Source organism: Podarcis pityusensis, assembly GCF_964106645.2.
Source record: "Podarcis pityusensis genome assembly, chromosome: 17".
NCBI classification, from domain to species: Eukaryota; Metazoa; Chordata; class Lepidosauria; order Squamata; family Lacertidae; genus Podarcis; species Podarcis pityusensis.
This window is the reverse complement of record NC_138042.1, coordinates 33,512,220-33,538,496: the sequence shown is the minus strand read 5'-3', so window position 1 is coordinate 33,538,496 and position 26,277 is coordinate 33,512,220. Positions and strand designations below refer to the sequence as shown.

At 45.4% G+C, this 26,277-nt stretch overlaps 1 protein-coding gene and 3 long non-coding RNA genes across 4 annotated transcripts in view; 2 read left to right on the top strand and 2 right to left on the bottom strand.

Moving 5' to 3' along the window:
- Positions 1–25,576, bottom strand: IGFBP7 (insulin like growth factor binding protein 7). The gene is made up of 5 exons (XM_080987006.1): positions 25,033–25,576; positions 5,366–5,475; positions 3,487–3,603; positions 862–988; positions 1–193 (listed from the first exon to the last, which is right to left on the bottom strand). The coding sequence occupies exons 1-5, from the start codon at positions 25,487–25,489 to the stop codon at positions 174–176; spliced, it is 831 nt and encodes a 276-aa protein (XP_080843132.1). The 5' UTR covers positions 25,490–25,576; the 3' UTR covers positions 1–173.
- LOC308466354 overlaps positions 4,163–26,277 on the top strand; it is an 89,164-nt gene continuing 67,049 nt past the window's right edge. The window contains exon 1 of the long non-coding RNA XR_013980791.1: positions 4,163–4,188. This is a non-coding gene — a long non-coding RNA (uncharacterized lncRNA). The remainder of the gene's footprint in view (positions 4,189–26,277) is intronic.
- On the bottom strand, positions 9,011–12,939 carry LOC308466358. The gene is made up of 2 exons (XR_013980795.1): positions 11,601–12,939; positions 9,011–11,232 (listed from the first exon to the last, which is right to left on the bottom strand). It is a non-coding gene; the product is annotated as an uncharacterized lncRNA (long non-coding RNA).
- LOC308466379 lies at positions 12,844–16,655 on the top strand. Its single transcript, XR_013980815.1, has 2 exons — positions 12,844–12,952; positions 13,499–16,655. It is a non-coding gene; the product is annotated as an uncharacterized lncRNA (long non-coding RNA).

Genomic DNA, 26,277 nt, shown 5'->3' with positions numbered 1-26,277 from the left:
TCCATTGTAAAATATTTTATTGATACTTTAGCAAAAAATTATACAAGGGATGAATAACTGTAGAGGTGGAATGAAAGGGAAATAAACACAGCACTTTTCTGGGAGATTAACATAAACCTGGCATGGATGAGATATCCTCTACTTCTTCATGTGCAATATAGAATCTTCAGATCTCACAGTTCAGCACTATCTCCTGCAAATAAATAAATGCAGTAGGGTTATGTTTTCTTTGAAATGCAAGTGAGAGAACTGAGAAACTCTGTGAATTCGCTTTAAGCAAAAAAAACACAACAAAAACCCCAAAACATATTGCTTTAAGAAATATCTGTAAAAGCTCCCTAATAATAACAGGGACTTGAGGCTGCATATACAAAAGCATGATTTCTTGTCCTGACCTGGGACCCATTTGCAAGCAATGCTGAATGTTGTGATAGCCAATGCTCAAGCATGCGTCTCCATTCCAGGCTCCTGCCAGCTCCTTTTACAATGTCCTGCAGGACTATAATCACCAAGGCAAGTGGGAACTATGAATCCATCCTCTTGCTTTGCTAAGCTGGCCAGGAAAGAAAAGAAACAGCTCCAGACATGAGTGGGAGCCTGTTTCACCTTCTTGATGACTTTGCATGGTGTCAATTAAAAAAAACACCTTATTTTCAGTTGTCTTGACATTTAAGAACACCCATTGAAACTCGAGTCAGATTTTCTGAATTCTTGTAGGAAATGTTAAAACATGACTGTACACGATATGCTACTAAAGTCAACAAGCTCACATTTTTTTATATCCAGTCACATGTTGACTTTTCATATTGGCCCCAATGCAGTAAAGTGCGCTCTCTCTCACACACACAAAAAACTCCCTACCTTTTTTTGTGGGTATTTCCTGTAAAGAATTAACCACAGTAATTCTTGAAGAAGCTGTTGCCTCTCCTTTGGAGTTCAGTGCATGGCACTCGTATTCTCCAGCATCATCCTTGCTCAAAGGGGATATCTGTTGAAACAGAACCATGATAATTGGCTGCATCCTGGAAACTTGGTTAACCCAAGCCCCAAATCCATTGCAAGACAGTTTTCCAGATGAACAACTGGAACAACTTCAGTTTTTGTTGCAATTACAGTTGTACCTCGGGTTACAGATGCTTCAGGTTACAGACTCCGCTAACCCAGAAATAGTACCTCAGGTTAAGAACTTGGCTTCAGGATGACAACAGAAATCACGCAGCGGCGGCAGCGGGAGGCCCCATTAGCTAAAGCGGTACCTCAGGTTAAGAACAGTTTCAGGTTAAGAACGGACCTCCAGAATGAATTAAGTTCTTAACCCGAGGTACCACTGTAGTGGAAAGCGTTTGGATATGAATATCTCTATCCCTCTCTCTCTCTCTCTCTCACAAGTAAATAACGAGCAATTGTGGGCATGGGAATGTTTTAAAATGAGGGGATCTGCATTTGTCTCATATCTTTCTTGAAAAGATGTCTAGCAAGACCCTGGAAACGGTTCTGAAGGCTGTTCATCTCTAGATGGAAAACATGTGTTCTCAAATTTATTTTTTATGGTCTGGATCCAAAAGTTCCCCATGGGGGCATGCTGGGTATTTCTCCTTGTGCAGGGGTGATTCTCCCACCCACCCCCACCCCACCAAGCGTACCGCACCATCCTGACTCTCGCACAGCTTTGGCAAGAAAGCATGGAGGGGTGTGTGAGTCTCGGTGGATGCGTGCCTATTGTTCTTTGGATCCAAGCCATAACTTGTGGCCCAGCTTTCTGCTCTCTAGGCTTTTAATGCAATCACAGTATATAATGCACATTGAATCTGTAATCAGCAGCAAATTATTTACTTGGAACAGCAGGCATCCCAAATAAATGGCAAGTTCTACCTTCTGAAAGCCCCTAGCAGAGCTGGCTTAATGGGTCTCTCAGTGAAGTAAATTCCAATAGTGCCACCATACAAAGGAACACCCTGCTCCTAACCTAAAAGTTGTCAGACCCACCTAGGAAGGGAAATACACCCAGTTAGGCCTCATCTGAAATATCTCTCACACACGCACACACTTACACTTTATTCATTTTATTTAACAAATTTTATGCCGTTCAATCGTAAAAAACTCAAGTGGTTTCTCCATTTGAATGAAGTTGAGCAAGATGTCAGAGGCCAAGCGCCACTCAAAATTATTATTATTATTATTATTATTATTATTATCATTATTATTATTATTCCCCTCTGGGTTGCCCCAGCCACTCTGGACAGCTCCCAGCAAAAAAAACCACAAAACAGTAAAAACACAGCACAACACCACACACTAAAAACCTCCCTGAAGAGGACTGCCTTCGGGCGTCTTCTAAAAGTTTTGTGTTCTTTATTTCCTTGACATCTGATGGGAGGGCGTTCCACAGGGCGGGTGCCACTACTGAGAAGGCCCTTTGCCTGGTTCCCTGTAACCTCCCTTCTTGCAGTGAGGGAACTGTCAGAAAACCCCCGGAGGAAGACCTCAGTGTCCAGGCTGAACAATGGAGGTGGAGACGCTTCTTCAGGTATACTGAGCCAAAGCCGTTTAGGGCTTTAAAGGTCAAAACCAAGACTTTGAATTGTTCTTGGAAATGTACTGGGAGCAAATGTAGATCTTTTAGAACCGGTGTTATATGGCGCCTGCGGCCGCTCCCAGTCACCAGTCTAGCTGCCACATTCTGGATTAGTTGCAATTTCCGAGTCACCTTCAAAGGTAGCCCCACATAGAGCGCATTGCTATAGTCTAAGTGGGAGATAACTAGAAAATGTATCTTCCAAGGTTCACATTCATGCTGTATACCAGATGTTCAGAACCTTTTTCAGCCAGAGAGCTCTGCTCCCTTGTGGTAGGTGAGGGCCAGAGGCAAAGGCGGATGGAGCGGATGAAAACCAAGGCACGGCTTCAGATTGGCTACAAGAGCTTCCAGCACTCAAATCGGAAGCTGCGTCAGAAGTTCGGCTTTCAAGAAACATTCACAAACCGGAACACTTTCTTCTGGGTTTGCGGCGTTTGGGAGCCAGTTTGTTCAGGAGCCAAGCTGTTCAACAACCAAGGTACCACTGTATCTGGGGGTGGCTAACCTGTGGCTTCCCATTTGTTGCTGGACTACAACTCCCCTGTCACTTTTGATGACTGGAGTACAACAACTGTTGGATGGCCCCAGATTAGCAACCCCTGTGCTACAAGCAAGGAAGTGAATGTTCCATGGTCATGTGGACTTTTAGCAGGCCTAGAAAGGCACAAACTCATCCACTCACTAGACATAGCCCCAAGGAGCCACGATCTGTCCCAGCCCTCAGTCTGAACTGCCTCTTTCTTCCCTGAAAGACGCTGCCACTCTGTCAAACTGCTAGTAATAATCACAGGGAGACCCCCTTAAAATTAATGGACCTAAGTTAGTCATGTCTAGTAATGTAAGTGGGGGACTAACGATGGATACAACCCGCTCTGATTATTTCAACTGAAATGAGAACAGGAACTTACCAATACCCAACCAGTCACTTCATGTTTCTCAGGACCACCACGAGTCTGGATGGCTAAGTTGTCCCGATCTCCTGGAAGAAGCTCCATTCTTTGGACGCCATATTGGCCTTTTATTATCTGGCAGATGAGGGGAAAGTCTTAGTGTTAAAGTTCCCCCGCTCCAATTGCCTCTGGATTGTCCCAATACCTTAATTTCCCAGAGTTTAAGATAGTTGGAAGTTTTAAGCATTTGGAGGAAATATAATTCTATGGGAAGAATTCAGCATTGCAATTAAGGCCACTGCTCTGCCAGGCCATGCATATTGCCTTGCCAAATGGAAAAATCCCTCCCTCTCCTCCTCTGTGCGCTGTTCCAGGGGTGCACTTGACCCCCAATTTCGGCAGGGAGGCCCATTGTGCAAGTGGAAGATCTTGTGAGGGGCTTCTGCTGGCAGGACCAGTTACCATATTTTTTGCTCTATAAGACTCACTTTTTCCCTCCTAAAAAGTAAGGGGAAACGTGTGTGCGTCTTATGGAGCGAATGCAGGCTGCGCAGCTATCTCAGAAGCCAGAACAGCAAGAGGGATTGCTGCTTTCACTGCACAGCGATCCCTCTTGCTGTTCTGGCTTCTGAGATTCAGAATATTTTTTTTTCTTGTTTTCCTCCTGCAAAAACTAGGTGCATCTTGTGGTCTGGTGCGTCTTATAGAGCGAAAAATACGGTAGTTGATTCCCACCCGTGGCTAGCAGCCATGATGAACGGGGTGCAGCTACTAGGCAAAAGCACTCCTGGCCATGGAGATGACCTGAACATTCAGGAGCACAGCTGGACCCCAGCAAGTTCCCAGGGTGTAAACCTGGTTCTTCAAGGGCTAGTGCTACTGCCCCATCCCAAAGGGACAGAATCCCTAATCATGCCTAAAGATATCTCAGAAACCTGGGAGGTTGGATAGGAATTGGGAACCGAGAGCCTCCAAACACAACGTGCAGACTCTTAGCCACCTCAAAGAAACCAAGAACGCTTTTGTTATCTAGTTTGAGCTCTCCTGTCTTCCTCTCTAACACCCGCATGGCTGCAGACCGCAGCATGGGCAGAAGATTGCGAGAGCACTTGCAACGTATCTCCGTGTTTCCAAAGCGCTCAGAATATGCTTGAGCTCAGAAGGAGGCATTCCTTAATACTTGTGCCTCTTCCCTACAGAGGCCCTAATATGGTAAAGTGCAACAGAGCTGGTTTTAGAAGGATAAACAGGAACGAAACCCAGAAAAGGTGCTGGAAAGCAAGGCACGGGGGGATCTTTTCTACTTATCCACAAACTGCACAATCTCTTTTGGTCACAGTCGGTAGCTTTGTTTTTGCAAGTAACTGTTGTTAAAAAACCTCCCCCTCAAATATTTTTATCAGTTTTCATTATAGCAAAGTACAAATAAAAAAAGCGCTCCCCTTTCAGTAATCTCAATTATGCTTGCAGAGCTCCGAGGGAGTGTTTGACTTGGCAACGCGTTTAGATTTCCCCTCCTCCAAGCCTCATTCTTGTTTTGTCATGTTCCATCCTAATCCCTTCTGTTTATGCATCTGGAATGCCTTTATGGTCACCTTTCTCAGTGGTTAATTGCTCAATACCTTTCAAATTGTCTAAATTCCCCTGCCCTCTTCCTATATCCCTCCATGTGTCAAAATTACCTGTCAAGGTTAGCACACAAAGTGCTCTTGCAGAGGACACAATCCACAGGGCTTTCCATGCAACGGCACCCAATGGAATGAATCAATGGGAGCTGGGGGCAGGACATATCGGTGGTGCTCTTCTGCAGATCTTGGGAGAACTTGGCAGTGCTCTGGTGAAGCACTGCATTGATTTCAGCGGATCATTTCCAAAATTAACATCAAACGTCACTGACCTTGTTCCAAGTAAGCACTGGGGTTGGGACGCCAATGACCTCACAGCTCAGGAAAATCTGGGCCCCAGTCACATTCCAGATGTCTTTTGGGGGTGTCACAATGGATGGTCCTTGAAACAAGAGGAAGTCAGAAAGTCAGGCAACGCAGGCAGGAATTAATAGGATGAAGGACAGCCGTACCTTGGAAGTTGAACGGAATCCGTTCCAGAAGTCCATTCAGCTTCCAAAACGCTGGAAACCAAAGAGCAGCTTCTGATTGGCTGCAGGAAGCTCCCACCCACCCCACTCACACACGAAAACAAAGATCACCACAGCCAATTACAAACAAACAACCAACCACACCATAGGCCAACCCCAACCTCTCTCACCACCAAAGGAACACAAGTGAACAGCAGAGAACCAGCACGAGTAACGCTGACACCAAACCCTACATACATTAAGCATAATAGAAACATCGCCACCTGACCCCCCCCACCCCTTTTTTTTCTCCCCCTAATGTCTCAACAAATGAAACAGATTTGTAAAAATGTTACATGGAAAAAATACGAGAGACATTACACATACTTCTGTAACTCAAGAAGATCTTTAATAATAATTTTTTAAAAAGCTATAGGATTTCAGCAGGGAGCGGCAGGAAATGAAGCAGTAGGACAACCCCAAAACCTTTGCAAGTGTAAACATTATTGAATGTGGGATCAGAAAAGAACCATCAGGAGCCCAGAATGCACAAGAAAAAGGATATCTGGAGGGGCCCACTGGCTTACAATAAAAATAAGGCACACACATCTAGGCAAAGAGGGGAGGGGGAGAAGGTAGAGGAGGAGGTCCTTTGCATAGACCAAAATTAAGAGGAGCACCAGAGTCATAGAGTAGCAGAGCTGGAAGGGACCAAGAGGATCATCTAGTCCAGCGGTTCTCAACCTGTGGGTCCCTAGACGTTGTTGGACTACAACTCCCATCATCCCCAAGCTCTGGCCTTGCTAGCTAGGGGTGATGGGAGTTGTAGTTCAACAACATCTGGTTACCCACAGGTTGAGAAAGGCTGATCTAGTCCAACCCTCTCTCAGGTGGCTAATTGCCATGGGTTGGCCGGACAGTATCCAGCTTCTTGAAGGAACTATTGCTTGTCCAGCTTCAAGGGTCAAGCTCATCCAAACAGCAGAGATGGGAGAGCAAAGAGGGACAGCTGTTTCCTGTTTGCGAGCACCGCTGCGTCACTGATGTAATCAGCAGTACAGTCTTGCCTCTGCACGATCACTCTTTGTACAAGGGAACGGCCTCCGGTGGCTTCCAGAAATGTCAACAAGACATAGAAGTTGCTTTCCCTTCCCCCCAAATAAATAAATAAATATAAATTATATGAAATTCAAAGACTATTTAGCTAAATATGCTAAGACAATTTAAATAGAAATACCTGCAAATACCAGATAGGCTTAGGGTTTAAATATGTGATGTTATAGAATAGTATGTTTAAAGTTAAAATGAAATGTTTTAAAGTTTAAAGTTAAAATTAAAAGAAAGAAAGATGTTAAGTGGTTACCATATTTTCTGCTCTATAAGACGCACCTAGTTTTTGGAGGAGGAAAACAAGAAAAAAATATTCTGAATCCCAGAAGCCAGAACAGCAAGAGGGATCGCTGCAAAGTGAAAGCAGCAATCCCTCTTGCTGTTCTGGCTTCTGGGATAGCTGTGCAGCCTGCATTTGCTCCATAAGACGCACACACATTTCCCCTTACTTTTTAGGAGGGAAAAAGTGAGTCTTATAGAGCAAAAAATACGGTAAGTTAATTTTATGAAAAATCTGTTTTGGAAAACTGTTATAATGATATACATTGAAACTCAGCCAGAGGGATTCGAGGAAGTCACTTAACAATGTTACTAAGATTGGATTATGTACAGTTAGGATTTATGTTAGTTAGTTTGTTTATAAATTTTGGAAAATCAATAAAAAAAATTGAAAAACAAATAAATAAATGGCAATATCTCCCTAAAAAACAATTACTTAGCTTTTAAGGTCTCCCCCTGGGGTAAGGGTGATTATTTCCCCCTCCTAAGCTACGGTGTTACTCCTAATGGATGAACATTGCCCATGGATTTCGAGTGAAAAATCTAACTGAGTCCTAGGAGAAGGAAAGGGGTGGTGGTGGAAGCTTTTCGCAGCGCTCCAAAGTTTTATTTAGCATGAGAGGCCCTGCTGGATTTTAGATCACAGGCTAGAATTGCGAGCTTCTTTCTTTGGCTAGGCAGAGTTGGCTGGGATGTGACCCTTTGTTCTATTTCCCTCGGATCTGCTTCAGTGTTGGAGAGGAAGTGAGTCCCTGGGGGGCCGTAAGTGCCATGGGAAGAGACAGACCTTCGGACTCAAGTCAGCTACAGCAATCTTCGCAAGGAAGAGCTGCCAATCCAAGGCATCCCAAAACCATTATGTCAAGACAGCCCAGGGCTGAACAGCTGAGTGAAAGGTATTGTTATACATTTGTGGGGGGGGGGGGTGTGTGTGCAGACCTCCTAAACCAGGCATGGCCAAACTTGGCCCTCCAGCTGTTTTGGAACTACAACTCCCATCATCCCTAGCTAACAGGGATGATGGGAATTGTAGTCCCAGAACAGCAGGAGGGCCAAGTTTGGCCACGCCTGTCCTAAACCCTAGGAATTAATAAATGGTAGAATTTTGATGATTTGGGATGTGAAGGGAGAGATACAAGCTGCAGAGGAGTTCCTGGGCTAGCCTATGCAAAAAACAACACACGACCTGGCCAAGCTAGTGCCATTAATAATAATAATAATAATAATAATAATAATAATAATTTATTATTTATACCCTGCCCATCTGGCTGAGTTTCCCCAGCCACTCTGGGCAGCTCCCAATCAAGTGTTAAAAACAGTACAGCATTAAATATTAAAATTTAATATTTAAATATTAAGAAACAAAACAGGGCCATTGGTAATGCAAGAGAATTGAATTCCCCTCTTGTCCTCAGGTGTGAACAGAGACTGGGGATTGGGAAGGCTGCCAGGGTAACTGGGTGTGAGGTGACAGGAAAAGAGAGTTTTGAGCAAGGGTTGCTGGGAAGAAGAAGAAGAAGAAGGAAGGAGGACTGGGATCCATCTTGGGCAGGCTGGCTGAAGGCTGGCTGGGAGAGATGCCTTGGACTCCAGTGCTGCATTGCTGTGGAGGAATAAGCCCCACTTGAGATGACCATGCTGTAAGATTTGAACTCCCTCTATGCAGACTGAAGGTGTCAATAGGTGAATAAACCATATTTCTTAAAGCTACAATGGTCTCGGCAGAGAGAGGGGGAGGCACCCAACTTTGGTAACAAGACATTTATCTCTGTTGCCTTGTATGATCACAAGGAAAGCCCACGATCCACTGGACAGCCTTCCCATGGCAGAAAGGAATTTAGACCTGAAGGGACCCTCTGGGAAATACAAATATGCAATCACAAGTCTGGGAAACACAGAAATTCTCATGATTCTACTGTGGAAATAAGTGGCTTTTGCACAATGAACACTGAACCTTCTCTCCCTCCCTTCACCCCCACCCCAATTTCGTGTGTTCTTTCTAACCATCCTGTAATCAACAATTCAGCCATTGATCTTCATGCAACACATACTTGGAGCTAAATTTTTTTGCTGCTGATACTGCTGACGACGACGATGGACAAATATCAGTGTGATAGTTTGCTAAACTGGGCCTGCAGCTATGAAGGCCAATGCTAGCATGAGCCAAGACACAAACAGGTAGGCAGTGAAGATGTTGTGAGCTAAAAGTTTGAGCCTGACAAAAGTCTGTTTATGTTTTTCTATTTTCTATGTTATTGGTAAAATAATTAATAGAAGGGAACCCCTTAGTCAGTTCCTGCACTGCCTTGGGCAACATGGGATGTATAGATTAGCATTCCTTTCTACAGAATTGCAATTAAATATACAGACTTTGGAGAAGGCAACATATGAATGGCAGCAAAAATCAGTGCTGGATTTACGTATAAGCTAAACAAGCTATAGCTTAGGGCCCCACTCTTTTGGGGCCCCCAAAAAAATTTAAAGGGAAAAAAACTGAATGTACATTTCCAAAATATGATAAAAAACAAAATAAAAGCTACATACAGCAACAATGTTTTGTGTTGTGTAGGCTCCTATGATGTAAGTAATGGGCCCCGCCTGCTAGCCTGCTCCCTAAAATATCACTGGTTTGCTCATTTCTATATACAGTGGTACCTTGGGTCTCAAACTTAATCTGCTCTGCAAGTCTGTTCCAAAACCAAAGCGTTCCAAAACCGAGGTGCACTTTGCCATAGAAAGCAACGCAAAATGGATTAATCCGTTCCAGACTTTTAGGGCCCCATTACCTTCAGTAGCTTAGGGCCTCATCAAACCTAAATCCGGCCCTGGCCAAAATGAACAGTGTGTAATGAAGGCTGGATACTTTAAAATTGTTTTTTAACAATGCAAACACCATTACGTGTGGGCCCATCATCCCATGCATTAAAAAGCAATGTTGTCATCTCCATGGGACAGGAAATGCCAATTATAGTTTGTGTTTCTATGGAACAGTTTCATACACTGCAGGATGTCAGTGGCACACTTGCATCCTGTTGTACGCAGTGTCACAACTTTTGAAAGGCTGCACTGTTCTACAGACGCGGACCACTCCCTTGCAGGACACAAGAAACGCAGACAGAAACTCATTGGCTCCTCTGACATCTGGCTTGTAAGTCTGGCTGCCTGTGTCTGACAAGTGAGCATCTCACGTCAATGTTTCCTCATCTGGATTGCACCTTCTAGGAGAGCTATAGTCTGTCTTTTAGTAAGGTAAAAGGGACCCCTGACCATTAGGTCCAGTCGTGACCGACTCTGGGGTCGCGGCGCTCATCTCGCTTTATTGGCTGAGGGAGCCGGCGTACAGCTTCCAGGTCATGTGGCCAGCATGACTAAGCCGCTTCTGGCGAACCAGAGCAGCGCACGGGAATGCCGTTTACCTTCCCGCCAGAGCGGTACCTATTTATCTACTTGCACTTTGAGGTGCTTTCGAACTGCTAGGTTGGCAGGAGCAGGGACCGAGCAATGGGAGCTCACCCCATTGCGGGGATTCGAACCGCCGACCTTCTGATCAGCAAGTCCTAGGCTCTGTGGTTTAACCCACAGCACCACAATTCTCTCAAACACAGCTTCCATTTGGGACAATGCCACCTGAAACAGGTCAATACCAGCAAGCAAAGGCTCAGCCAACTCTGGTCCCCATTGCAATCCTACGGTCATACCAACTGCACTGTTTTAAAACTCATTAATTTCCCTCTTTTCAACTCTGATGCTAACAGCTACCCCAGATAATATTCAGCATCTACCGTTTCTGCTTCCAGAGGCTGAAACAGCCCACCAAATATCCACTTTCTCTTTTAATGGTTCCCTTAATGCCAAGACAAAAGAGCACACAACTGCCCTGTGTTCTTCCTTCTCCCATTGTTCCCTTCATTATTGTTTAAAATTAGTCCCAGGTTGTAAATCTCACTGGGAAGACAAATGCAAATAAATTTGGAATCTTCACGAATTGAAAGCTAGTTGTGAAAGACTGATCCAAAATTATTTTCTTGGTTGTTTTCTTTAAATGTCTTTATGGTCAAAAACTGTCTTCCACTTTGGAGGATTTTTGTTGCTCATTGCAAAAAAATTAGCTTGTTTAAATTTTCCTCACAACAGAGTTCAGTAATAGCAAATGTGATAAGTCCGCCACCAGGTGAGTTTTCCCATATGATTAATTCAGGAAGGGAACAGTAGAAAAAGGAGGAAAGTCATTGAAAGACACAGTAGTCAAGAGAATCAATTGTGCCGATTAGGTTTTTTGAAACGGTGGCAATTTGCACATTCTAAACATTTTATTGTGGGACACGGGTGGTGCTGTGGGTTAAACCACAGAGCCTAGGACTTGCCAATCAGAAGGTCGGCGGTTCGAATCCCTGCGACGGGGTGAGCTCCCGTTGCTCGGTCCCTGCTCCTGCCAACCTAGCAGTTCGAAAGCATGTCAAAGTGCAAGTATATAAATAGGTACCGCTCCAGCGGGAAGGTAAACGGCGTTTCCGTGTGCTGCTCTGGTTCACCAGAAGCAGCTTAGTCATTCTGCCACATGACCTGGAAGCTGTACGCCGGTTTCCTCAGCCAATAAAGCGAGATGAGTGCCGCAATCCCAGAGTCGGTCACGACTGGACCTAATGGTCAGGGGTCCATTTACCTTTACCTAAACATTTTATTAAGTGAAGCTTCTACCATATCAAAATCCCCAATATCAATTTAGAAATCAAATTTATTGAATAGCTAGTAGAGTCCTAGCGCCCAGTGTGCAAGCAATAACACGTGATAATGAAAAGGATGTGCATCTTGAACAAAGTTTTGCAGCTATAATTAGCCCAGTGCAAAACCAAAGTTTCTGTGCTTGCAAATTTGCCACATCTAGGATGTTGAATGGACGTTGCTAGGAATCACTAGCAGGTGCTGCAAACCTTATTTAGTTCTAGGAACTTCTTTCTAGGAGTCTTTCACTGCAGATTTCCAGGAGGAGTGGTAAGACGCATTTGATCGAGCACCTCTGACGGCTGAAGTCAGAGAGACTGTTCCCAGCTTGCTTATTCTACAAGCGATCCAATCCGTGGGAACTCTTCATAGTTTTCATTCCAGAATCACAGCCGCCTACTGCAGCACGCACAGCTATCATGTGAGCCACGAATAAGAAGCAGCGGGATTAATATGCAGGGCCTCGTTGCTGTCAAGTTGTGTTATGGCACCTGGGAGGTCGAGGCAATCAAAAACGCCCTTCTCATGTTAGGCGTTTCCCAGGGGGAGAAATCTCTTCATCTGCAACTGATTATAAAGTAGTTTGTCTGAAAACAATGTCAGCTGGATTTACAGAGACTTGACAGGAGTTCTTCCTCGTATACCTTTTTTTTTTTTAATACTCTGCCGGATGTTTCGTCTCAACAAAAATGCATTAAATGAGTAAAAGAAAGAATCATAACTCCCACAAGAAGCCTGTGTAACGGGCAGCGTTCCAAAGGACTTGGTTCAGCAAAGGTCACATGCAGGCTTTCCAGAAAATATTTGGAATTAAAGCACATGTTTATTCGGAATTAAAGCCCATGTTTAGAGGATTACTGGAACTGAAGCCCTGTTGCCCTGAGTGACCAGACATTCGCAGCATTGTGAAACATGGGGGGGGGGGGTCTTCTCAAAGGTTATATCCTTTCTCCACCCCTCCATCACAGAGTTTCATGTGAGAACTTAGGGAAGAAGTAGATGGAGTTGGGGGGGGGGGGAAACGACCAGAAAAGGGCAACCAAGATGCAGTGTCTCCCCTATGAAGAAAAATAGCAGTGTTTGGGATTTTATAGTTTAGAGAAAAGGTGAGTTAGAGGTGAGGTGATAGAAGTTTAAAAAATTATGCATGGCATGATGAAAGTACAGTGGCACCTCGGGTTAAGTACTTAATTTGTTCCGGAGGTCCGTTCTTAACCTGAAACTGTTCTTAACCTGAAGCAACACTTTGGCTAATGGGGCCTCCCGCTGCTGCCACGCGATTTCTGTTCTCATCCTGAGGTAAAGTTCTTTTTTTATTATTATTAATATTTATTCCAAATTTAAAGTTACAAAAAAGAAAAAGAAAACCATACAAAATACAAAGAAAACTTCAACCATAACAGAGCAAAAGATAAACAAGTAAAAAAAAAACCAATAAGATAGAATAAAAAAGAAAACTTAACACAAAATATAAAAATACATTAAGCTAAGATAAAACAAAAGCAGATTAAACCTTTACATAACCTTTTCCCTTTACTTATTTCCATGACCTCCTCTCACCTCCCAATTTTGTATTCTAGTTCAGATCGTGTTTCCAGCAAATCCTTCTAACCTTATTTTCATTTACGTATTTTAAAATTAAAATAATGTAATTAAACCTCCTCTATTTCATCAATTTCATCAACTCAATTTTGCTTATTCCATTATATCATATCTACCAGAACGACATAATATTCTTTTTCCAACCTCCTTCTAACATTCTTTTATACTGCAATACTTTTGAAGATATATTTTGAATTTTTTCCAATCTTCTTCCATCGACCCTTCTCCCTGGTCCATCCTGAGGTAAAGTTCTTAACCCGAGGTACTACTTCTGGGTTAGCGGAGTCTGTAACCTGAAGTGTCTGTAACCTGAGGAACCACTGTAGATAAGAGATACATTTTTCTCCCTCTCTCATAAGATTCCTAAGGCCAATTTCTACTTCTTCCCTTCCACCTCCAGAGCCCCACCCTACCCCAGCGGCGTAGGAAAGGGGAAAGACTGCCATGACTGCCCCCACTGAGGGGGGTGACATTCAGCGCACAGCCCGCCCGCGACTCCCAAGCCTACCCCAAATCGTCGGGGTAAGGGGTGGAGATGTGCTGCTTTGCCGGTGGCATTCACATCAACTGATAGGAAGCGCCTACACAGGGTGATGAATACAGCACAAGACATTATGGGCTGTCCCGTGAATCCGCTGGATGAAATAGCGGAAGAACGTTGCCTCAGGAGAGTGAGGGAAATTCTCAGGGATGATTCACACCCTGGCCGGCACTTTCTTGATCTCCTGCCCTCAGGCAGAAGATACAGAAGCAGGATTAGTTGCACCAACAGGGTAAAGAACAGCTTCTATCCGTGGACTGTTAGGCTGCTGAATGAAAAGATAACAACAGGGCAACTGACTTTCGGGTTTGGTGGGTGTGCGTCAGTAAACAAGGGGAATTAAGACTAAGAGAGCTGAGTGGGGGGGTGCTCGTGTAATCTCACTGTATACAAGTTGTACAAGTGACAATAAAGTATTTCAGTTTCCCCCTTCCCCCTTTGTTTTGACAGCTTTGGGGAGGCTTGGGAGTGGTGGGAGGGCGGCACACCGAATGTCTGCCATGGGCGGCTCGCTCCGTCCCCGGTTGCAGGGCACCTGCACCACTCCGGGCACCCAAATGGCTATCCTGCGCCTGGGAGGGCACCCTCCGCGCCACACCCCCCTCGGGAGCACACCCGCCCTGGGCAGCGCAGGCATATGCTCCTCCGCTGCCCTACCCCATTCCTGATATCCTAGAAGCTCCCAGGTCCAGGCCATTGTTTTGGATTTTTAGATTTTCCTGCTTATCACAGTTTAGGAAGTGAAAACCGGGCCACCCAAAAATGAAGCGGTGGTTTCTGCATCCTTAATCAAGTCCCAAGGAACGCATAAAGTACTATCTTGTTTTTGGGTGGCCCAGTATGTCTTCCAAATTGATAAACACTTGATCACTTGCGTTCGCTATTAGTATATGTTATGTTTATATGTGTGTATGGGGGAAAAGTAAACAGAGAGAGGTGCTGTGATCCAGACTTCTTTGGTAAAAGTATACACTGAAGCTCAGCGGTCCAACCGGTGCTATAAAAACCGTATCTAGAAACAGCTGTGTAGTTAAAATGTTTAGCTATGCTTCCCTCAAAGTCATTGCATTTTTATCGCCTCAGAAAAAAAAATAGGTGCAGCTCTTCACATTAACATTCCTAGCCGCTATTTGGGAGGTAGCTAGAAGTTGCTTGGATGTTTCTGGCTAGGAGTTCACTATTTCTGAGTGCTCTGCAGATTCTTCTTGGGTCAGTTAGCACTGACTATAGATGCTTACCGGTACTTGCGTCCCACATTCTCACCCTATAAAAGCAGGTATTCCAAAAACTCTAAGAAGTCTCTCATAGTCACTAGGAAGCTGACCCAGGAGTTCGGATTACCAAGGGAAACAGTCTTTCGTAAGGTCCCTTGACACATACCTAGAAAAATCTCAAGCACCTGATCTCATACGCCCCAGACAATCAAAATGTTCTGCTGCCAGCACCGTACTGGTGTTTCTTCAACAGGCCCTAACAAATAACAGATCTCCATGTTCAAACAACAGTACAGGACTGATATCAGGGGATAAAATGTGCAACTTCTCTGCTTACAACCTATTTTGCTTCCTCTGAGCCCAGGGGTAGGCAACCTAAGGCCCGGGGGCCGGATGCGGCCCAATCGCCTTCTCAGTCCAGCCCGCAGATGGTCCAGGAATCAGCGTGTTTTTACATGAATAGAATGTGCCCTTTTATTTAAAATGCATCTCTGGGTTATTTGTGGGGCATAGGAATTCATTCATTTCCCCCCCCAAATATAGTCCGGCCCACCACATGGTCTGAGGGACGGTGGACCGGCCCACGGCTGAAAAAGGTTGCTGACCCCTGCTCTGAGCCCTCTCCTCCAAGCCTTACAGGACATCTCTAGCCTATGTGGTCCTGCCTCCCTACATTACTTTGATCTGAATGTTCCCAGGCCAGGCATGAGACTGAGCACAGCAAAACAACCAGCAAGTCTTTAATTTCAATTAGCTGCAATTGGAACAGCTTAAATTTCATTTTCCAGAATAATAGTGGGTCACTGGGACGAGGATACTCAAAGCCCCCCAAATGGACCCATCTTCAAAGACGAGAGAGGGAGAAGAAGTCATGCCCTAAGGAGGGCAAGCCTGGTACATTCCCAGACTTATGAACCATAAAAACTGGCACAGTTCCATTGTCATGACAGCAGGGTAAAGAATAAAATCTCCCCAATGGAAATAACAAGGATATTATGCAAGGGTGGGTACACTTTAAGCCAGCGTGAAAATATTCACCTTCCAGCTTCAGAAACAGCTTGCCTCAAGAAGAATGTGGATTATGATAATGCCCTCTGTTAAATGACAGTAACTGCCCACGGGGAATCAACCAGTCTAGCGAGTCACAAGTTCCTCAAACCTGGACTAAACATTCTTTAACATGTGGCCATTCCTGGTAAAAGCATCTTCCTCAAGGACTAGTTTCTGAGAGCTCAGTGACATATTCACAGAGTGAAAGTTGCTTTTTTTCAAATTCATAGTCTGACAAGCAACTTATAAAGCAAGCAAGCAATCTCTCACAAAAAGAGGGCCTGTGCAGTCCCATTTGCCACACTTCCTGTGGAAAATATGCACAGCGACAGAAGTTCCAAAATATCTTTTTAACCGGACCCTTGAAAGGAGAACTTTGCCTGACCCTCTGGGCTTTCACTGCACACAAATGTCTAACCTGCCATGAACTGTAGATAGTTCTTTCCACTGCAGAGATCAGAATAAATGGTCATTGAGATAAATTCTATCCTTCCAAGGATGAAATATCCACATGCACACTATTTTTTGTGTATTAGGCAAATGTGGGGGGAAAGGATAATCAACCAAAGTTGCCTAAAACAGAAAAACAAAACAAAAACAAAACAGGCTTGGGAATAAACTGCTAGAACAGTGAAGAACAATGCGTCTTGGGGACACATTGCATGGGTTGGCTGGCAACCCTGACCAACATGCAACTGCACATCACTCACACATGGTTTGAGAATTATTGCGATAACATCTCACACGAATGGCTGGATTCTGTATCGCAAGTTGATGTGCTCTTCTGCTCTGAACCAAAGGCAGGCCTGAGTGAGTGGTTTGATGCAGGGATACCAAAGAAAGATGTCAAAAACACCAGAATGGGCACTTCTAGTGCTTTATTAAAGAAAGCAGAGCCTTGCTGCCTTTGCATACCCTGCGCATACACTGCAACAGTGAAAGGTTGGCAATGACTTGTCTGCGCCCAGTCAAACGCTCATACATCCTTTATGCACAAAGCAGCCCAGAACCTCCCATCACAACTGGCTGGTGAGCAGTGTTAGAAACTGAGATATGAAAGATAGGAGCTAAATGGCACCTTAAACCTAGGTTATGGGCGCAACAACAAAATGTCTAGGTGCGCTTTTTTAATAACAAAAATACAAAGCCAAAAATTAATGAACTGCCTCTAAAATATTAGGTTCATTTCTCACACTGTCTAGTCCTTCCCCTGCCCACCCCCTAATATTCTTAAGAGGGTCTCTTCTCCAGTCTTCAGAGAGTAGATGGAAGTGGAGAGGCAGAAAAAGGTCCTCCTTTCCTTCCACTCTGCAGTTTTAATCTGAAATCTTAAGCGCAGTACTGTGCCCAGAGCTCAGAAACTGCTCGCACTAATGAAATTCCCTGTCACAAAATGGGAGTTTTGAACACTGTTGGTGAGGTCACAAGTGGTAGCTATCCAAAACTTCTTCCCTTCCTGGGCCAAGAGGCCAGCATCCTACGGTCCACAGATAAGCACAACCTCAAAGCAAGCCCATTAGCATATATCAAAGCAAGGAAACATAAACATCTCTGAGCTCCTTCTTGCAATCAACAACCAATTATTTTGGGGGTTATCTTAACTACCAACATGGCGTCTGCAGGCCTTCCAGAACATTTCACTTCAACACAGCTTTCTCAGCTATGAAGACCAAAGAGAAGTCTATAGCGGTGACCAGAGAATAAATGACCACTAGGAGGAGAGCGGAGAGAAGAAACACCATGGCAACAACACCACCGGATGTCTTCATCTGCCCCAGGTGCAAAACATCTCTGTCCTGCACTAGTCTCCACAACAAGAGCAGGTGTTGCAACCTTCCAACAGCTTGACCTCACCCCAAAGGCACCCTCCACCATTGTCTCCTGTGACAGATGGATGCCAACAAGCTCCCCCCCGTCATGCCCTGTTTTCTATAGACAGCTTCCCCACAAATTAATGGTCCTCTCCGAACAACTGCATTTAAGTCCCATTCCTAAGCAAACTTTCTTGGAGGGAAACAATGCCATTCTTTTACACAGAAGAAAGCACCTCTAATTTCAAGGCAGCTCATTTGCCAATAAGTATATTTATGACTATGGGACGCGGGTGGCGCTTTGGGTTAAACCACAGAGCCTAGGACTTGCCGATCAGAAGGTCAGCGGTTTGAATCCCCGCGATGGGGTGAGCTCCCGTTGCTCGGTCCCTGCTCCTGCCCATTTAGCAGTTTGAAAGCACGTCAAAGTGCAAGTAGATAAATAGGTACTGCTCTGGCAGGAAGGTAAACAGCGTTTCCGTGCGCTGCTCTGGTTCACCAGAAGAGTCTTAGTCATGCTGGCCACATGACCCGGAAGCTGTACGCTGGCTCCCTCGGCCAATAAAGCAAGATGAGCACCGCAACCCCAGAGTCGGCCACGACTGGACCTAATGGTCAGGGGTCCCTTTACCTTTACCTTTATATTTATGATGACAAACGAAGAGCCAGGATTCATGTCACAACTTGTAAGAGTGTTGCTTAGGATTGCAACCACTGAAATACCCCCCCTCCCATGGTGCATGGGGCTGAGAAGGCTAACTAGATTAATAGAAGGTATGGGGAAATCGGAAGACATCACCAAGGAGAAACGATGAAAGGTCTCCAGATCCACAAATTAATCAGCAGTTTATTTATTTAGCAAGATTTATATACCAAAAATATATCTAAAGCATCTTACATAAAAAGGTAAAGGTACCCCCTAACCGTTAGGTCCAGTCGCGGACGACTCTGGGGTTGCACGCTCATCTCGCGCTACAGGCCGAGGAAGCCAGTGTTTGTCCGCAGACAGCTTCCGGGTCATGTGGCCAGCATGACTAAGCCGCTTCTGGCGAACCAGAGCAGCGCACAGAAGCGCACTTTGACGTGCTTTTGAATTGCATGGTGGGCAGAAGCAGGGACCGAGCAACGGGAACTCACCCCGTCACAGGGATTCAAACCGCCGACCTTCTGGTCTTACATAATATCTTACATAATAGAGTGTAAAATATTAGAAAGAATAAAAACTAACTTTAAAACAGTGGACATTTATCAAAATATAGATAAAGTCAACAGTTTTAAGAACAAACATACAAAACGAAATTACACGCTTGGGTAAGGCTTGCCTAAACAAAGAAGGTTTTAGCAGGCGTATAAAGCAGTAAGTACAACATAGGTACTTGCCTAATATTAATCAGGGGGGAGTGCCGGAGATCTTCATATTCTGCCACACTAAAAATATCGATTTCTGGCAAGTGTGGAATTAATGTTATACAGCACTTGTAAAAGTGCTGGATCCCCAGATCTAATTGATCAAGTGGCCACATGTGAGACGAGCCTTCAGTAAATCAGTTCCAGTAAATTGGTTCGGTGCTGATGATATTCGCCCAAGGAGTCTAAAAAGAACTCAACTGTTAAAATAAGTGAACTTGGTGACTTTTGTACAAATTCTGCCTCCTTAATCTGCCTCCAGAAATAGATAAATGGAACAACAGCAAGGCAGGTAGGGTGAACTCAGGAGGGGGAAACAGAAAAGACTATATATATATATATATGAAGATAAACCAGAGGTGTCAAATCAGGTTCTGCCTAGGGAAAGAGTGCAACTTACCATAATTCAGGCTGGTTTGTATTCCCGCAGGCTCTATTATCTTTCCATTCTGAAAATTTGGCAGTGCTTAACCTCCAGATATTATGAATGTTTTGCTAGCAGAACTGCTTTCCCTTTGCTGTTAGCCTCATTAGCACCAAGTCATGGGAAGAACATCAGCTATTTTGGCATTTTAAAACTAGGACAGCTGGACAGCTGGAATTCAAGGATGGACAAAAAGAAGTGCTCTTTCACACAACACATAATTCAGTCAGGGAATTTACTGCCACACAACGTGGCGAAGGCCACAAGCTTAAAGGGCTTTGAAAAAGGATTAGATAAAATTATGGTGAATGGGCCTGTCCACGACCATTAATCACAACAGCTGAATCAAACGTCCATGTTCAAAGGCAGTATATCTCCAACTCAGCAGGGGAAATGTTGCAAGAATTAGTCATGCAATAATTTCTACACAACACATTCTAATGCATAAGCCTTGCTCATGGTGGCTTCCAACGGTTAAGAGTAACATAATCAAACAACAATGCCAAATATAGTAGAGACAAGTAAAACATTCTCCCATTTTTAATTGACTGTCTTGTTTTAATGGCACTGTTTTAGTGGGTATTTTAATTATGGATATTTATATTTTAATGGTTTGTGCAATTTGGTTTTTATACTTTGTAAACTGCTTAGAAGCCTATTTTGGCATTAAGCAGTATATAAGTTAATAAATACATCAGCAACACCACCACCACGTGATGATTTAAATCCATCAACTACCAGACCAGGCAAAAAAGCCTGCTGGAATGAAAACGTCTTCGCTTACAGGCGGAAGACCATCAGACAGTGGGTCACCTGAATCTTGTGAGGCATGATCTTCTACAATATCGGTGCAGCCACTGACAAAGCCCTGTCTCTCGTCAGTACCACTGGTGGGGAGAGACAGCAAAGGCCTTTCCTCCCCTTTTCAAAGGATCAAAGAGGAGGAGGGCAGTTTATGACCCCCCAGGGGTCTCGATCAGGCCCTCCAGGTCTGTCTATCTGGCCCTTAATACTTTCTGCAGGCCACACACCCCTCGAGTTGTTTTTGCCTGTCTCGAATGTGCTCTTCAGCTCTCATAATGACTCTCCCTTGCCTGGACGGAGAAGGGTGTACAAGTGTGTAGAAACTAGCCTACTATACAAAGGTAAAACTTAATATCCTATGCTCCACCCACTTTTCCATCTAGCTCCGCCCACTACTAGAATGGAAGATTGACCAGAATGTTTCCTGGCATGGCTTTAAAAGGGCCAGTAGTTTGAATCGTGCCTGGAAGTGACCTGCCAACCCTCCAAGTGTCCCTATTGTCCAGGGACAGTCCTAGATTTACAGAAGCTGTCCCAGCTCCTGATTTGATCCCAGAATGTCTTACTTTTCCTTAGGACGTCTCTATTTTCATCAGAGAAATGTTGGAGGATACGGAAGTTATGTGACTTGAACCAAGGAGATAAGTAACTATACAACCTTTAGAAGACATCTGTATCATATGTTGTGGGAATGTAGAGAAGTTAAACATTTCTGGGAAATGATATATCATGAATTGAAGAAAATGTTTAAAAGGACAGTTGTTAAAAAACCAGAAGCATTTTTGTTAGGGATTGTAGGGCAAGACCTGCCAAGGAAAACAAAGAATTTATTTATGTATGCAACAACGGCGGCAAGAGTCTTGATAGCACAAGGATGGAAGAATGAGGAAACCCCGCCAAAAGAACAGTGGCAAGAGAAATTGATGAACTATGCAGAATTGGCTAAACTGAAATACAAACTGCGAGACAGGGACAACTGTGACTTTATAAAAGAATGGGAACTTTTCACAAATTACTTAAAAAGACAACAAAATGAATTGGACTCCATGGCAGGTTTTGAATAAACATACACAAATTTATTGATTCATAACATGGTAGACATATGATGTGAGGATCTGTATAATTTTATAACATGCAGAGAATAATATGGGTTGAGAAATCAGAGAGAGGAGCTGAAGGAAGTATCGGGGGGAGGGAGGGTTTGAGGGGGGGAAGGGGAAAAATAATGAATATGATATGTTTTGATATGTTGTTATGTTGAAATTGCTAATAAAAACATTGAAAAAAAGAAGATTTTTAAAGGAAAGGTTTTTTTAAAAAAATGTTTAATGTTTTATTATGTTTTTATATATGTTGGAAGCTGCCCAGAGTGGCTGGGGCAACCCAGTCAGATAGGCGGGGTATAAGTAGTAGTAGTGATTAATAATAATAATAATAATAATAATAATTTATTTATTTATTTATTTATTTATTTATACCCTGCCCATCTGTCTGGGTTTCCCCAGCCTAATAATAATAATAATAATAATAATAATATTGAATAGGATGCCCTATTTTCATTGGAGAAATGTTGGAGGGTATAATATGCTGGACCAATTGAAGCATCTGGTGACTCTGCAAACTTAGCTCCCTGAACAGCGCATGGCAATAAACCAATCACGATGTAACTGAGGCAACAACCAGGTTGGTCTTGGAGCCTCCCCACACCCCCCACTCTGCCTCCTTTACCCAGATCCATTTATCCCCACTTCCTCCCATCTATGGCCACACTCTGCTTTAAAGAAGCAGACCTGACGTCGTGTTACTTTATAAAGGAAGGGAGCTTGCAGCTTCCTCGCCCTGCCAAGCAACTGCAGCCCATCGCCGAGAAACTAAGAGCAGGGCTCCTTTCCAAGGCTCCCACACAGGCCTCAGACCGAAAACAAACAAATCGAGTGCTCTCCCCCCAACAGCGTTCTGGGAAAAACAGCTTGGCAGAGTATGGCGCCTGCCCCACCTCTGCTCTGAGGGCTGGAGAAGCAAAGGTGGCTGGAGGGCTTAAAGGCAGGCCTGGCCATAGAAAGAGGGGTGGTCCGTTCCTCTACAACAGGGATGGCCAACTCCCAAGAGAATGCAATCTACTCACAGAGTTAAAAACTGGCTGTGATCTACCCCCTTTTGGGGGGTTCAGGTCATGCTGAGCTTTTTTTAGTGTGGGGAGCCAGTGATCTACCAGTGATCTACCACAGACGTCCAGTGATTTATCAGTAGATCACAATCGACCTGTTGGACATGCCGGCAGTATACAACATAAATAAAAGGGTGTAGAGGCAAGGAGTACAAAAGCAACACACATAGCATCTCTCTTCACGAGCATCTGTCTGTCTTTGCCTTCTGAATCAGCAACCAGTAAGCCACCCTTCCAATTTCCAATAATAGTAATAATAATAATAATAAGCACATCACCCTGGGGCATCATGGGAAAATAAACTGGTACCAGCTGGGGCCCAGTGCTGAATGGCAGTCACCGGATTATTTTTAAGGGGAGCCCACAATGGCAGATCTTGCAGAAGTAACAATGAACTTATTCCCAGGTATGTTTATAGGATTACAGCCTGATTCAAAGCCATGAAACTCAGTGGGTGATCCTGGGCAAGTCATTTCCCCTTCCCATTTCATTGCTGGAAGTGCAATACACAGTCATAATTCAGCTGTGGGTTAAACCAGAGCCTAGGACTTGCCAATCAGAAGGTTGGCAGTTTGAATCCCCGCGACGGGGTGAGCTCCCGTTGCTCGGTCCCTGCTCCTGCCAACCTAGCAGTTTGAAAGAACGTCAAAGTGCAAGTAGATAAATAGGTACCGCTCTGGCGGGAGGTAAACAGTGTTTCCGTCCGCTGCTCTGGTTCGCCAGAAGCGGCTTAATCATGCTGGCCACATGACCCGGAAGCTGTACACCGGCTCCCTCGGCCAATAAAGAGAGATAAGCACTGCAACCCCAGAGTCGTCCACGACTGGACCTAATGGTCAGGGGTCCCTTTACCTTTATTCTTACCCAACCCAGCTCAATGGGGCTTATTTGCAGATACGACACTGTAGCTACCATACAGCCCAAACCTATTCATGTTTCTTCAGAAGTAAACCCTACCAAGTTCAGAGGGGCTGAGTTTTAAAATTAAGACTTAACACTTGGGATGTGTGTCTTTCACCCAATGGGACTGCTTTAAAAGAGGACTAGGCAAACTCATGGCTTAAACTTTGTGATTAAAATAACTAAGAAAAAGATACCAAGCGATAAACTAAAACTGGTAAAAGTTAATAAAAAGCTGATAAAACTAGTAAAAACTAATACAAACTAATAAAAACCGCACAACTAACGCGGAGCTCAAATCAATGCTTCCTCTAACGACGCCATCTTGGCTCCTCCCCCCAAACTCATGGAAGATACCTGGCTGTCGTCAGGGTTGTAGGCAGTATGCCTGCAAACGCCACTTAGAATCACAGAATTGTAGAGTCGGAAGGGACCCAAGGGTCATCTAGTCCAACCCCCTGCGATGCAGGAATCTCAACTAAAGCATCCATGTCAGATGGCCATCCAACCTCTAGTTGTAGCATAGGAGCTAACTCCTAGGGTCTGAGGTCGCCTTGCCCCCCATAAAATATTTGAGGGGGCCTCCCTCAAGTTGATGGGATTAAAATAACAATAAATAAAGTTTAAATTGTCATCCAGCATTACCCAAGCCCTGGAATTTTATTTCGAAAGCCGACTAATCAACAGGTTCTCTCACCTACCATTTACATGTCCTGGGAGTCTACTGAGCAAACCCTGAGCACCCTCCCCACAGACCTATGTTTAGTTCCATATCATTGGCTGCAGTACAGTGGTACCTCAGGTTACAGACGCTTCAGGTTACAGACTCCGCTAACCCAGAAATAGTACCTCGGGTTAAGAACTTTACTTCAGGATGAGAACAGAAATCACAAGGTGGCAGTGCGGTGGCAGCGGGAGGCCCCATTAGCTAAAGTGGTGCTTCAGGTTATGAACAGTTTTGGGTTAAGAACGGACCTTCAGAACGAATTAAGTTCTTAACCCGAGGTACCACTGTGGTCATGGCTCTGGGGGATGAAGCCCATCTGTGTGTAAGTGAAAGTGGCATTCCAATGGTTTGTGTATGCATTTTATGATGATGCGAGGCTGGGCTTACCTGACCCACAATGTTTTATTCAACTCGGGTTGGCACCCTTGATTTGCTGGGAATCACAGGTCCTGCTCGGGGGCTTCTTACAGACATCTGGCTGGCCGGAGGAGCAAGCTTGGATACGGGACTCAACGGTCCGTTGATGGGATCCACCCAAAGCTGTTCCCCACCCGCTTCCTCCCAAGCCATGGGCGTAGCCGGGGGTGCAGGGGGCAGCTGCCCTCCCCATCGAGTAAATAATAATAAAAAATAACCAATTGCATTGCAAATAACTGTTCTGCCCCCTAACATAAAGGCTGCCCCCCCCATAAATCCATGTCCCAAGCTCCCGTCGCAAGCGGCGCCCCCTACCTTGCTCGCAAGGCCCCTTGCTGCGCTGCTCGACGGGGCGCCCGCCGCGGCTCTGGGCGCGCAAGCTGGCCGCCCGCAGCTGGCAGCCGCTGGGGTAGGTGAGCCCGTCGCTGCCGCACACCGGGTAGCGGCTCTTGCAGGCGCACACGCCCGGCTGGCCCTTGCGCCGACGGCGGCACTCCAGGCCGGTGGCGCAGCGACCCCAGCCCCCGGCGGGCCCGGCCGACGGAGACCCGGCGCCGCACGCCTCGCCCTCGCCCCGCGCGCACTGCCAGCAGCAGCCGCAGCCGTCGCGGACCTTGCCCAGAGGGCAGCCCCGGGCCGGCAGCGGCGGGCACTCGGAGGACGGGGCGCACGGCGGGCAGCCGGCGGAGGGCGAGGGCTCGCCCAGGGACGCGGAGCAGCAGCAGGCGGCCAGCAGGAGGAGGCAAGGCGGCGCGGAGGCGAGACGCGACATCGCGGGGAGGACTCGACGGGACGCGGCTGCTGCTGCTGCTGCTGCTATTCCCGCTCGGAGCTGGCGCTGGGAATAAGCGCTGGGAGAAAAAGGCGGACTTGGAAACTCCACCCCCTGATCCCCTTCCGCCCGCCCGCCAGGATTGGTTTGATTTGTGTTATGTTCGGCGTGAGACAGGATGCCAGTAGGTTCTGTTGTTGTTGTTGTTGTTTAGTCCTGTCCGACTCTTCGTGACCCCATGGACCAGAGCACGCCAGGCACTCCTGTCTTCCACTGCCTCCCGCGGTTTGGTCAAACTCATGCTGCTAGCTTCGAGAACACTGTCCCACCATCTCGTCCTCTGTCGTCCCCTTCTCCTTGTGCCCTCCATCTTTCCCAACATCAGGGTCTTTCCCAGGGAGTCTCTTGTGACAGAGCGTTCCACCAAGTCGGGGCCAGTACTGAAAAGGCCCTGGCCCTAGTTGAGACCAGTCTAACCACCTTGCGACCTGGGACCTCCAAAATGTTGTCATTTGTGGACCTTAAGGTCCTCTGTGGGGCATACCAGGAGAGGCGGTCCCGTAAGTACCTGGGTCCTAGGCTTTTATGTCTTTTTTATGTTTGTTGCCTTGGGAAGGCAGCGTATCTGTGCTTTAAATAAGTAGCTAAATAAACGACAGCTAAATAGAGCCTCCATGTTCAGGAACAGCATCTATTTCAGTGTCAGAGGGTAGAGGGCAAGCAACAGGGGCCGGCTGTTGCCTTTGTGGCTTGTTTGCAACCTTTCCAGAGGCATCCAGGTTGCCAGT

What these genes read in the sequence shown, in the direction of transcription:
- IGFBP7 (XM_080987006.1), bottom strand. Translation starts at nt 25,489, where the DNA reads ATGTCGCGTCTCGCCTCCGCGCCGCCTTGCCTCCTCCTGCTGGCCGCC. An exon ending in CAAGGGGCCTTGCGAGCAAG is followed by an intron (nt 5,476 to 25,032) that starts GTAGGGGGCGCC and finishes TCTTGTTTCAAG; the next exon opens with GACCATCCATTGTGACACCC. An exon ending in GGAAATACCCACAAAAAAAG is followed by an intron (nt 194 to 861) that starts GTAGGGAGTTTT and finishes ATTTATTTGCAG; the next exon opens with GAGATAGTGCTGAACTGTGA.